This window comes from Triturus cristatus, chromosome 12 (assembly GCF_964204655.1).
Source record: "Triturus cristatus chromosome 12, aTriCri1.1, whole genome shotgun sequence".
Classification (NCBI taxonomy): Eukaryota; Metazoa; Chordata; class Amphibia; order Caudata; family Salamandridae; genus Triturus; species Triturus cristatus.
The window spans coordinates 781,760,377-781,773,857 of NC_140595.1; the positions used below are offsets into that span (position 1 = coordinate 781,760,377).

General features: G+C 48.1%; 1 protein-coding gene across 2 annotated transcripts in view; it reads left to right on the forward strand.

The window, feature by feature from the left end:
* LOC146782823 (alpha-2,8-sialyltransferase 8F-like) overlaps nucleotides 1-10,457 on the forward strand; it is a 188,380-nt gene extending 177,923 nt beyond the window's left edge. Inside the window, exons 6-8 of one of the 2 annotated variants that reach the window (XM_085639216.1) lie at nucleotides 5,230-5,311; nucleotides 7,813-7,820; nucleotides 9,520-10,457. In XM_085639216.1, the coding sequence (XP_085495342.1) occupies nucleotides 5,230-5,311; nucleotides 7,813-7,820; nucleotides 9,520-9,982 (553 nt within the window). In that variant the 3' untranslated portion in view covers nucleotides 9,983-10,457. The remainder of the gene's footprint in view (nucleotides 1-5,229; nucleotides 5,312-7,812; nucleotides 7,821-9,519) is intronic. The other variant, XM_085639215.1, reaches the window with a different exon arrangement.
* Nucleotides 10,458-13,481: the final 3,024 nt, after the last annotated feature.

The window sequence follows — 13,481 nt, forward strand, 5'->3', positions numbered from 1 at the left end:
GTAGTGTTTTCATTGCATTACTGTGTGAGTGCATTGCACACATATTTTTAGACATTGCCTCTTTAGATGAGCCTAAATGCTCTGTGCCAGGCTACCAGAGGGTGAGCATAGGTAATCTGTATCTGACTTACTTTGACAAGGATTGTGGTTCCTGCTTGTACAGGGTGCATACTCTGATAACCAGAAACACCAATTTCTAACAGTACCGGTAACATCAAAAAGAGAAAATGACACTGAGTCATCCATAAACATGCCGTTCAAAACATTTTCACAGTGAGGTACAGTTTCAGATCCACAATACAATTGGGAACACAGAATGTAATAGCCAGTCCCATAAGCCCTCAGATAATCAACAGACAATGTGGAACGTGTGTGAGAGTGTTGGGTTCAATCAGGGGTTGACATGGAGGAGTTACCAGTCCCCTCTCCTGAGGTCCAACCAGAGGGGCCCAGGAAGGTAGCCAGCAGTCTGCCCCGGGTATCGAGGTCCTCCCCCAATTTTTCGTCAGTTCTGCATCTTTTTAGTGTCAATTAATCTGTCACTGCCTATTCGGCACATCATGCGCACAGCACCTCAGGTCTGGGCTCGCTGTGCCCATCCAGGTGATTGCAATGCTGTGCTCGGCGAAGACGAGACGTGTAGAAACTTGAAAGACATTTTCTAACTCTTTTCACAGCGAATGTCCCCCCAAAATACATGTAATTTGGTCGGCCAGGCAGGGGATCGCTACCACTGCCGTCACCCTGAAAAGCATGTACAGACGGGCGACATAATTTGAGGTTTAGCAAGGACACTGTTGGATGACGGCCACAGGGGTATTGCTGGGGTGTGGAAGGGTCTATCCTGTTTAGCCTGGACAGGGTTATGTATGTTCGATGTAGAAAGTGAAAATACGTACGTTTGAACCTGGCATTGCTAGAAATAGACTGTACCATCCCATACAACTATGACCTTTCTGGTCCAGGCCACCCTAGCGGGGGCTGGGACGTGCCTTCTATCCGCCAAACCATTGAGTTTGTTAACACATTCTCCATTACTGTCTTTAATCGATTTTATGGGTAGCATCTGAAACAATTGAGATATCCTTATAGTAAACCCATAATCATGTTTTTTTAAACAAAAACTGGATCCTGCACTAATCCAGAAGAATAACTTTTTAATGAGCTCCATGTTAGTAGTTGAGCCCGTTCAGGTGGCATTCACCTACCCGAATGAGAGGAAGACACCTATGAGGAAGCATGCCACTGTTAACTGTGGGTGAAGTGTCTTCTTCTAATATTTAATTACTTATACCAAGTAGGAGGTGAGTCTACAATAAGGGGTTCCCCGTTTAAGAGCCCATGCTCCCATCAATCAATCAATCAATTAGGATTTTTAAAGAGCGGCTCATCACACAATAGGGTATCCAGATGCTTCCAAGGTCCTGGAGGCTTTTTCGAACCTCCAGGTTTTGAGGGCCATTCGGAATTCCGGAAGTGAAGTGATGGTACGGAGGTGCGTTGGGAGGTTGTTCCAGGTCTTTGCAGCGATGTGGGAGGAGCGTCGGTAGATGAGGGGAGTATGGGCAAGTGAAAGGGAGGCGGAGCCCAGTCTTCTTGGTCGTTGATCGAAGTCCTGGCAGTGGTTAATGTAGGCGGATCCGATGTTGTGTAGAGCCTTGTGTGCATGGGTGAGCAGCTTGAATTGGCATCTCTTCTGTATGGGGAGCCTGAGGTGGAGTGTATTGTGGGTTTGTTGGAGAAGGCAGAGGATGAGTCTGGCTCTGGCGTTCATAATGGTCTGAAGTCTGTAGGAGGTGTGCAGCGATTCCTACGTAGAAGGCGTTGCCGTAGTCCAGTCTGCTGGTAATGACGGATTGTATAACGGTGCGTGTCGTGTGTAGGGATATCCACTTGAAGATCTTACGTAGAATATGTAGAGTGAGGAAGTAGGCAGAGGAGACAGCGTTGATCTGTGATTTCATAGTGAGCTTGTTGTCAATGATGATTCTGAGGTTTTTGGCATGGTTGGATGGAATGGGGGCGATTCCTAGGTCTGATGGCCACCTTGAACTGCTCCATGTATTGCTGTTGTTGGCAAAGATCAGTACTTCCTTCTTGTCTGTGCCTCAGGCAGTTGTTCTTCATCCAGTTGGCAATGTTTGTCAAGCATCTGTAGAACCTGGTTTTGGTGGTGGTGGGGTCGTCCGTGAATGCAAGGATGAGTTGGATGAAGCGGCCTTTGCAACTTTTTCAAGTAAGATTAGCGGCACGCTAGTTTTTTCGTTCTAAATAAAGGTTAGAAGTAGTACTGAACATCTAGATGAATGCTTCGTGTTTAGACGGATGGTAACTTTTTTGGAGTAATATGATGGATTAGTACATCAGGGGTAAAATCGTGATTATGTGTTGAATATCTTTTTAGCGGGAAAGCGATATAGTTGGGAGCGTTAAGATCGGCCACTTACATGGATATATTGTTGTTTAAATGACAGTTCAGGTGAAAAGTTATACACTATTGTAACAGCATTTATGTGATTCTTAACTTCACAGATACAAACCCCTGACGAAGGGCAGAAGGTGCCCGAAATGCATTGGGTTAAACATCTTGTATTTTTCACAAGAAACTGGGATCCTAACATGCTGTATCAAAGGCGTTGAGCATAATACATGCATTTCAATATTGGAGATCACCGGTTTCACAATTTGCATAAACGAACAATAAAATGATGATCTTATAATTAAACGAGTTGATATTTTGAATGAAATCGATTTTGATGATTTTATCATCTTCACATGGTGTGAGCATCTCGGGACTGATATTACCCATATCAGCAACTTTATGGACATTACTTCGGCGCTACCAGGATGAAGCATACTCCGAGATAGCTCCCCTCAATGGAATACTTTACGAAAAACTTGATCTAAAATGGTGTGCGGGACATACATACATACAGGATGAGTTGGGTGACATCTGTGTAGGAAATTATGTTGAGATTGTGGGATTTGACAATGTTGGCAAGAGGGGCCATGTATGCATTGAAGAGCGTGGGGCTGAGGGATGAGAGTTCAGAGGTAAAAGATAGGAGGTGGATCCTTTGGGTTCTTCAAGTGAGGAAGGAAGGGATCCATCTGAGCGCGTCCGCTTAAATTCTAATGTGATGAAGTTTTTCGAGCGTGTGGTGGGATACTGAGTTGAAGGCTGCCGAGGGGGCAAGGAGGATCAAAGATGCTGTTTCTCCTCCGTCGAGGAGGGTTTGGATGTCATCAGTGGCTGCGATCAGGGCAGTTTTGTTGCTGTGATTGCTGCGGAAGCCGGATTGGGAGCCGTTGAGTAGCTGGCTCCGCTCCAGGTGTATCATGAGTTGTTTGCTGAGGCTCTTTTCCAGTACCTTTGCTGGGATTGTGAGCAGGGAGACTGGTCGTAAGTTTTTGAGTTCACCGCGGTCAGCGAATGTTGTTCCCTCCCCCCCCCCCAGAGTTTTATATAGTTCAAACTAGACCCAAAGGTATCAGAGTGCTTTACATGAGCACTAGTTCCATCACAGATGGACACATTCATTTTTTGGCACGTGGGGATTAAGTGTTTTGCCCGGAATTACAGATGATGAGTGTCCCTGCCGAGACTTGAACCCGGTTCCCCAGCTTCGAGGTCAACCGCTCTAGCCATTAGGCCACATCCTCTGGTCTGACTTTGGCATCTCCAGGTGTCAGGAAACGTTGCGGTAATAATAGAGGTGTTCAGTAGGGTGATGCGTTCCTGGACGATCTTTGGTTTCTGAAGTTGAAGATGTGATGTTGACATGGGTCTGTGGGTTCCCGAGTGGATGGATTTCACGGTGGAGGTGGTGTCCTCCGTGGAGAGGCTGTTCTAGGTGGTCATTGTGTGGTTTTTGTCTGTTACCGTGGTGGCGTATCCGTCGAGGAAGTCCGCAGGGTTGGGGTTCGAAGTTTCTGTACATGGTTGCAGTCTTTTCGTGGAAGAAGTGGGCGAGGTTGTCGCACAGCTCCTGTGAGGGTGTGGTGTTGTTTTCGCTGGCAAGCAAGTTGGAGGATTCCTTAACAATGTTGAAAAGTTCCTTGGTGTTGTTGATACTGGTTTTGATGCGTCCTGCAAGGGCAGTCTTCTTTGTTGCCCTCAGCAGGTGGTGGCAGAGGTTGAGAAAGGTCCTGAAGGCTCCCCTGTCGGAGGTGTCCTTGCTGGTGTGCCATCTCCTCATCAACTGTTTGCTGTCTGGCTTTGCTGTTCTGAGGTCTTGGGTGTATCAGCTGGATTTTTGGGAGGATTTTCTCTGGGTGTTGCTCTTGATGGGGTTGATGCTGTCTGTTCAATTTGTGACCCAGGCACTGAAGTGTTTCACTCCTTGTTTGAGGTTGGTGGCGGTAGCAGCATTGGAGGTGTTGAGGGCGTTCGCCCAGTTGGTCTCTGAGATTTTGTTCCACCTCCGGTGTGGGGCGTTGGTCATCTAACAATGCATGCAGATTTTGTGCACACAACCTTGGCAAAGTCAAAAAGCTAACCCTGCCCCATGTCCCACTTTAGCACCTCCGAAACTCCGCCCACTGCTCCTTTTGGTAAGTACCTGCTCTTATTTTTTTCCATCTAAAGCAAAGCGCTAAACCTAGGCAGTTCACAAAAGCTTGTCGTTATAAAAAATGGGTCATGGCTCTAAACGGTTTGGAAACCACTGTCATAGAGTTTCATGATTTGAGGTTTTTTTTTTAGAAGGCCAGAGTTTTGCGGGAAGAGAGCAGCTTCACTCGCGGTGTGATGCTGACACTACTGTTTGAGGTAGAACAGTGCTTTAAGATGTCGCTTTTTCATTACCACAAAACAAGGCCTTCTTAAGATGGCTGCCGCTGAGAGCTCTGGGAAGGACGCAGTGGGCTAAAGAAAGAAGGGCATCATGGGAAATGGAGTTTCGGGTTGCTTTTTTGTGCACTTTATAGTCTTAAATTAATATTTAGCTGCTCTAGATGGCAAAAAAAGAGAGGACTCCTTTTGATGTCATTTTTTCGAACCCTCTTGAAGAACCTCCACTTTTACTAAAGACTCGGTACCATGTTTGCTTCTGCCCTTGCAATATTTGTTGTGAAAGATGCACTTGGGGGCAGAGCAAGACCGCTTCATTCGGGGGATTATTATGACATATATCATGGATCTTAAAATCAGCCACGTAAAGCCGCCATCCTGCAGGTCAAGCTGTGCCTGCATCTCTCATCTCTTGTCTTTTCTGCACTTCCTCACAGATTCAACGTGCCGCCGCTCCTCAACTATACGAATGACGTAGGGAGAAAGGTGCACCTCGTCACTGTAAACCTGAGCATTGTGGTTGAAAGGGGGAGAGAAGGGCCGCGTGTGACCCCCCTGCAGGCGAGGACAACGCTTAATCGCCCGTCGGGCGTGCAAAGAGCCCTGGACGCGAGCGGTGACCGGGAGCCCACCCCGCACCGCCGCGAAGACCTGCGGGCGGTCGCTGTGCCCCAGAGTGTAGCGACGAAGTCGGGTGCCCACCCCGACCCCGTCGAGCCTGCTGTCGTGCCCGGAGGGGAAGAGCGAGCCGAGCGGAGCCCACCCGCATCGGCCGTGACCAGGCAAGTGGCGGCGACCACGCGGGTGCCCACCCCGCGTAGGAGATAGGCGAGGCACACCCCCGAGTGAAGCGGCACCAGCAGCCCCCCCCCACCCGCGCGGTCCGTGAAGCTAGGAGACCTGCCGCGGGGGCCGGGACGAATGGAAAGTGAAAGCGGGTGCCCACCCCGTTCCTCTGTCCTGGTTGGTGAAGCGCTACATGCCCGTGGGTACATCGGGCGGAGGTAGCGGACGTAACAGTAAAAGCGGAGCCCACCCGCATCGACGGAGCTCACCCGCAGTGGACCACCTGCAGCAGCACCCCGCCGCACAGCGTATGAAGGTGAGGCTGCTGCGGCGGGGGCGAGAGGAATAAATAAAGGGCCCGGCCCGCGGCCGAAGAAAGAAGCGGCACCGGCGTAAAAGAGGAGCCCACCCTCAGAAGCCGCATCACGGAGACCCCGTCTCCCCGCCCGCTCCCCGCGTGGCAAGCAAGCTGAATGAGGCTGCGGGGGGGCGGGAGAGCAAAGAAGAGTGCTGGCGGCCCGTAGTCGGAGAAGAGCTACACTAGCACCGTTCCCCCCCCCCGCCCGCGCAGCAGGAGAAGTGAGCGAGGCTACCGCGGGAGGGAGGGAGATACCCACGGAACTGAACGCGGCCAGCGCCGCTCACGGCAATAAATAAATAAATACACGCCAAAAGAGGCGAGGAGTTCTGCGAGTACACCCCCCCCCCCCCCGCCACGCGAGGACTGCAGGAAGCTGCCGCGGGCAGGGAGGGTGATCACAACAGTGAGGAGCGGCCGCCGCCGGCCATCCGGATCATGCCCAACCTTGCAGGACCCCCAGCAGCGCCTACTGGAGAGGCAAATGGCCAGCGGCGCCAAAAGTAAACTAAAGCGGTGCGCGTGATGGCACTGACTGCCATTGTGCCCCGCAGAGTGTTGCCTCTCCCTCTGAGCAGCCCACAAGCCTGTGCCCCCTGCCTCCAAAGAAAGTAAATGGAAAAAAAAGACTTACCTGCTGTCCAGCCACGTGTCCTGCCCTCCACTGTCTTGCTGTAGCTCCGGCCCGTTTGTACAGCCTACCAAAGCCTGGAAAAGAACAAAGAAGAAAAGGTTAGCAGCAGAGAAGGGTGCTGCTGACTGGAAGAAAAGCAAACCCTGCACTGCCATCTAGTGGCCAGAGAGCAGCATTGCACCAGCTGCAGGAAAAGAATAGAGAGGCTGGAGAAGAGTCAGCAAGGCAGGTATCGCAAGGGCAGACTGATGCGCAATGGTGGGCGCACGGGAACGCGACGGAGGTGCACAGGAACGCGCCAGAAGCGCAGGAACGTGACAGAAGCGCAAGGAAGAAGAGACAGTGTGCCACAGGGATGCAGCGCCATCCCGCAGCGACAAGAAGGAAGAAAGAAGAACGGTGTCAAGCCACATCCACCCCAGCAAGGACTGCGCTGTCGCCGCATAAAGTGGAGCGAACCCTCGAGCGAACTAAAAGACTCAGCGCAGAGGTACCCCGGACGCGGAAGGTACACTGCAGAGCCTACAGGAGAGGAACCCACTGAAGAGGATGGGCGCAGCAAGTATCCGACACTGGCGGGCAAGGATGCAGAGGCACACCCAGTGGCGCCAAGAAGCCACTACATCAAGAGATCACGGTACAAGGAGCAACGCTACACTGAAGATGTACCACGACGGTGCGAAGATGAGCGTGCACCAGCGCCTGACAAGGCAGCGAACACAGGTAGTCACACGACGTGGCGCACCCCGTGAACACAGGTAGTCACACGACGTGACACACCTCGTCAAGCCGACCAGTCAAATGGTCGCACCACAAAGGCCAAGCCGGCCTGCCAAAGGGTCGCACCACAGAAGCCAACCCGCCAGGGGTTGCAAAAGGAGGCCACCGATGCACGGGTCAGTGAAGCTACAGAACAAGAGGTCTGACGACAAGACCGAAGGTATCCTGACAGTGATCGGCAGCCCGGACCGTCAAGTGGTCCAAGAAGCTCAAGAAGAACGAAGAGGACCAAGAGTATGGCCCCACGAACTTCAACAACCAAAGTAACTGGTGAAAAGGAGAAGATGAAGAGAAAGTCACAACCCTAACTCGGAATGCTGAGGAAGATGGAGAGAGTGTTCTCGGACGAGGACAAGACCGGGGGGAACACGTGCAGACTGCGCGCGCTGCATGGAGAAGCCTGGCCAGACCAAGAGGAGAAGAGAAACGGTCCAGAGTAGGTCGTGAAGCGAAGAGATGAAGATATCGGAGTGGCACGTTTGCCACTACAAGAAAAGAAGGAAGATGACATCAGAGTGGCACGTCTGCCACTAAAAGGAAAAGGGGAAAGAAAGAGATCTGAGTGGCACGGTTGCCACTGCAAGAAGAAGGAGAAGAAGTCAGAGTGACTCGACACCCTCACGGAGAAAAGAATCGAGGAAAGAGAGAGGAGTGTGGCAAGACTACTCACACCCTGAAGATAAGGAAGGCGACAAGTGCCAGAACATGGAGAGCAAGTCCTGTGAACACCCGTGGCACGGAGAGAAAATCATCTGCTTGACGATGCTTTCAGCACACCTGGGATCTGCAGAGGTGAGCAGGCCGGACCGTTCGGAACATCCACCTTTGGGGTCACGCGGACACTGGTCAATGCCAGCCGTGGTGACTCAGGGGCAAAGGCCTCAGGGATGCCAGTGAGAGAGAGCATCCCCGCGACGAGAGATGGTCATCAGCCGCCCTTCAGCAAAGGTCGCAGGAGGATGAAGACATCGCGCGCGAAAGACAGGAATCAACAGCCACCCTCCAGGTCTGACTGCGGAATCTGAGGTGAGACCTGTCGTCTCCTCCGCACCCGCACTTATCGGCATGGGAGTAACACGATACAGGACACTCAACCCAGGCCAGATCTGATAAAGAGGGCCTCAGGGATATCCCGTGGCAGGGGAACACCTGCGAGAGGGGCATCCTGGTGAGAGGGGTGTCTTGCAAACAACCCGTCTTTTGCTAAAACAGAATACACGCCACCGATGAAGAATAGGACTGGACTAAAAGATGAATGGCAACACCTAGCGGTGAACCACAAGAACTTGAACTGCGTTTGTCGCCATGAAAGTAAAGCGAAGAAAAGATTGTGAGGACAACTTCAAGGCAGAGCCGTCAACAGACTGGATCCATCGAGCACCCAGGCTGGTGCCACAGTGAACTGGTGATCTCCGCGACAGGAAGAACATCGTCCGCGACAGGAAGAACATCGTCCGCGACAGGAAGAACATCGTCTGTGACTCAAAGCAGCTGAAGCGTGAGCGACTCTGCAGAAGTTTGGTCACTGTATTACATCTGTGTATATATTTCTTTCTCCCCTAGGTTGAACTTTGACTCTTGGTTTTTGTCATTAAAAATTGGGAGGAATGTAGTGTCCTAGCATGGACACGTTCTAGTGTTCGTGTGTGTGTGTAATACACTCTACACCCACCCACCACCTACGTCACTGGGTCAGGTGACTAGGATAATAAAAGGGCCGAGCGCACGTGCTCGTGGCCATTATTCCACTACCCAACTACGTGTGCTGTGTCAGTCATTCACCTAGCATGAGGGCCTAGGGCTCAACATAACACTCACCACATTTCACACCTTTGTCTGTAGAGTTCTACCCACTTCATGGCCATACCAGTGCAGAATGTGGGCTACATCAGTTCATAACATAGCAGAGTTGGAAGGGCACTTTTGAGGCAGATTTGTCCTGCCACACTATCCATTTTTCGTGTTTTACTGCCCACCTCACCACCCTCCACTATACTCTGCCTTTCATCTTTCATTAAAATAAATCCCCTCTATGTGGCCATAGCCCTTTTAGATCCTATTAAAGATCAAAGGCTTTCTTGGCTGCTCGAGTATTTGTACTTACAACACGTAAGTTTGAACTTAAGTCTCACGTACGTATTTGTACTTTTTTTCTATTCTGTCTTTCAGATTTCGAAATTTAGATCACAGAAGGAGAGCCTTTGTGGACATGATGCAGTCCTATGGAGATGCCCTCATCCTGATGCCAACGTTCTCCTACCTGCGGAACACCGAGGTGTCCTTCAAGGTGCAGTACACGCTTGAGGACTTTGGCCTGGCCTCCAAGATGGTGTCCTTCCATCCCGTGTACCTACAGAAGCTGGCGCAGTACTGGAAGAGCAAGGGTCTGAAGGCCCTGAGGTTGTCATCGGGACTCATGCTGGTCAGTGCAGCCCTCGAGCTCTGCGACACCGTTACCCTATATGGCTTCTGGCCATTCAGCACCGACTGGAAGGGCAGGAAGCTCAGTTACCATTACTATGACCAGGTTAAGTTTGAAAGGTTTGTGCACTCTATGCCTATGGAATTCGTTCTCTACTCTCAGATGCACATTGATGGGGCACTACGGCTACACGTGGGGCCATGTTTCTGACATGGGACATTGGTTCAGATTAATACCATGTTTTATTTCCGTTAAGAGGAGTAATTCTGGAGAATTACTGGATTTTGCACTACGCCATATGTTTGAAATCTTTGCCATTTTGCATAACGTACAATGTGTCCCACTAAAAGACATTTTCTGCGCAGAAGTCTCCTGCAGTAGCTTGAATAACTTTTCTAAGCAATATAGGTCCTCACCTACAAAAGTCACATGAGATACTTGGCATGCACCTTTATGTAAATTAGAGGAATGTTCCCAACATTTTGAAGGGGATGTATGTAAATTACATGCAGGTCTACTTCATGCACTGCTGTGTCTGACTTTGCACTCCACTGTTGCCAATGTGCTAACATATCTTGTAAACAAATGTCTTAAGTAGTATATAAGGATGTTCCAGAAAAACACCCATTGCCTCTGTTTCTTTATTGATAATTAAATAGTAATAAAAGTATATTGGTTCAATAAACACATTTAATATTGCATACATTTTTTAATATCTTTTTCGCATATATCCAATAAAAGATTTTTCAGAAAGAGTGGTTAGCTGTGCTGTGGGAATCCTGGCATTGGGAGGTGCACATACTGTTTAATGGGCTGAAATCACAAAAGGTCCACTCACTGATCACAGTTCTGAGCCACACAAGAGGACCCCCCTTCTTTCAATCAAGATTTGAATTATACCCTCCTTGCTTCAATCAAGAAATCATTAAACCCTCCACGCTTCAATCGAGGGTTGAACTTTACCCTCATGCCTTTAATCAAGGATGTATTTATACTGCCTTTGCTTCAAAAAAGGATTGATTTATATCCTTTCCCCTTAAATTAAGGATTTAATTCTCCCCTACTTGCTTTAATCATGTATTGAATTATATCCTCTTGCTTCAATTTTAGATTGCATTAGTCCCTCTTTGGTTCAATCACGGATTTGTTTACATCTTCCTTTCTTCATTTAAGGTTTAAATTATACCCTCCGTCCTTCAATCAAGGACTGAATTATATCCTCCTTGCTTCAACCATGGATTGAATTTTACCCTTTTTGATTTAATCATGGTTTGAAATGATACCCTCTTTACTATATCCTCCTTGCTCAACTAACAAATGACCTTTTATTCCTTAGTTCAAGCAAGGAGGGTATAGTGCGCACCCTTGTGTGCTCTAAGTTTAACATTTCTCGACCGCAGAAAGTCCATAAGTGAGGTCCTGATTGCGATGGCGTTCAGACGAGCGTCGAACCGCCATCGTTTTGAGCAGGTGTACGACCGACTATGTGTCGGTGGTTTCACCTGCCCGATTACAATGCGACCGCTGTGTAGGCAGTCATAAAAATGCCTTTCACCATAGTGGCTTGTGCTACGGCCCGGAAATGTCCCACAGCACAAGCAGAAATGGTAAAAAGGCATTTTACAAACATCCATTCACCGTGTGTCAGGCACCATGTGGTGCCTGGTAAACAGTGCATGGATGTTTGGGGGGGCACCACATGCCCCCTGGCCCCATAGCGGAGGACCAAGGGAACAAGGGCCCTGCTAGGGGCTGCCATGGTCCCATTCCGGCTGCCTTAAAGGCAGTTAGAATGGGCCATCATAATCCCTAAGGTGGTGCCTCCGCAGGCACCGCCCCTATTGTAGGGTATACGATCCAACTAACGATCAGACAGGCTCCTTGAGCCGGTCATAAGCATTGGTTGGTCCCTTCAACTGATGCGGTCTGACTGACCGCATCATAATGAGGCGGTCGGACTGCTCTGCTGGATGTCGGTGCAGCGCCACCGATGGCCTGTCGATAGCGGTCCGACCGCCACCCCAATCAGCCCCAAAGTATTTATCTATAAATGAGTCATGTGAAAAAAGGCACATATAATGCAGTGCAAGTCTTCATAGTAACATACAAATGAATAGAAATGTACTTAAGGGATCTTGATGGCAAGCCCTTGCCTTAAAGGAATTAGACACTCAAATATAAAGTAACACACGACTTATATAAGATAGATTATAAGATATTTATACATTTATAACTTAATGACTTAAAGTATTGCATAAAAGGTACTGAATATACTGTATTGTAAAGTAAGCATTAACCCATTTGTCTCATGTTCAAACACTCCACATACACACACGCACCCACACAAACACAAACAACACATACAAACCCTATTATAACACATTTTACATGTCCCCACACCTTTTTTCTCTGTGTCTTTTTTCTCTTTTTCTCTCTTTTTCTCTCTCTTCCCCTCTTTTTGTCTCACTCACAACACACACTACAGCACACAAGTCTACTGTTGACAAAGTGATAACTATAACTGCACGACATACCCCATTAAGTCATATGCATTACATTGGCAGTCATTACATCACAGATAAGTTCAGCAATATTAACACAAGGAGTCAATACATCAAATGAGAGATAACTTTGCAGGTATGTACAAGTAGGTCAGCATTCTTGACTCCTACTTCAAGCCTGCTTCTGTCTCCCATGAGGTAAACCTGTATTAGGTGTAGGCATCTGTGTGGAACATAAATGTGCAATAACTCTCCGGGCTGCTGCTTGTAGAGAGTTATGTAAACTGTAGGGGAAGGAGGATATTTGAAAATTAGGGACTCAACAAAATAACAGTATCATCATCAAGTGTGAAGTAATACATAAATTAATAGAGAAGTTAATGGGTGGGAAATGAAACCAAAACATGCAGCAAGATCTGCTGCTGTGCATAAATTATTTAAAGACACAAGTAGTGTGACATTGCAAAGTAACACTTCGTGTACAAATGCTGAGAAGGGAGATAGTAAGTAGCAGGTATTAATGTTTGGAAAATTAGAGAAAAAACAACTTACCAAGTCCTTAGACATTATCGCTCACAAAAATTATGTCAAAGTGAATTGAGTTTAAGAACTCTAACATTACCTACACACCAGGGAGCAAGTGCAGCATTATTACAAGACTGGAGTAATTCGATGAAGGATAAAGGTAATAAATCAATGCAACTACTTATAAAACATCTATTAATTGAGCAGGACAATATTTTGCAGAAAGTTAAAAAGACTGAGAAAGATTTATGGAAAGAGGAAGGTCAGACAAGGACTTCAGAAAAAGTAAAAATGTTAACTTTTTTTAGACAAAATGCACCTGATGCATCTAGAGCAGATCGCTAATTGGAACAAAAATGCTATTTGAGGAAGAAGAAATCACGAAACATGAACACAAGAAGAGGAAAGGTTTGGAACAGTAAAAAAAAGAAAGACAAGATTTGGCAAAGAAAAAGGAAAACCACAGAAAATAATGAAACAATGAAAGTGAACAGTCCATCAAACAGAGAATTCTCCCTCTAAGAATATTGCCTTTTGCCCAACACAACATACTGATTTGGTCAACACACACAAATGCATTTTTATCTGTTTGCAAGGGATTTCTGTTGAGGCAAATACAACCCGAGGTGAAAAAGAAAGTGTTAGACCTGTCAGCCCTAGGGTGGTCTTTCCCTGAGTTTTTG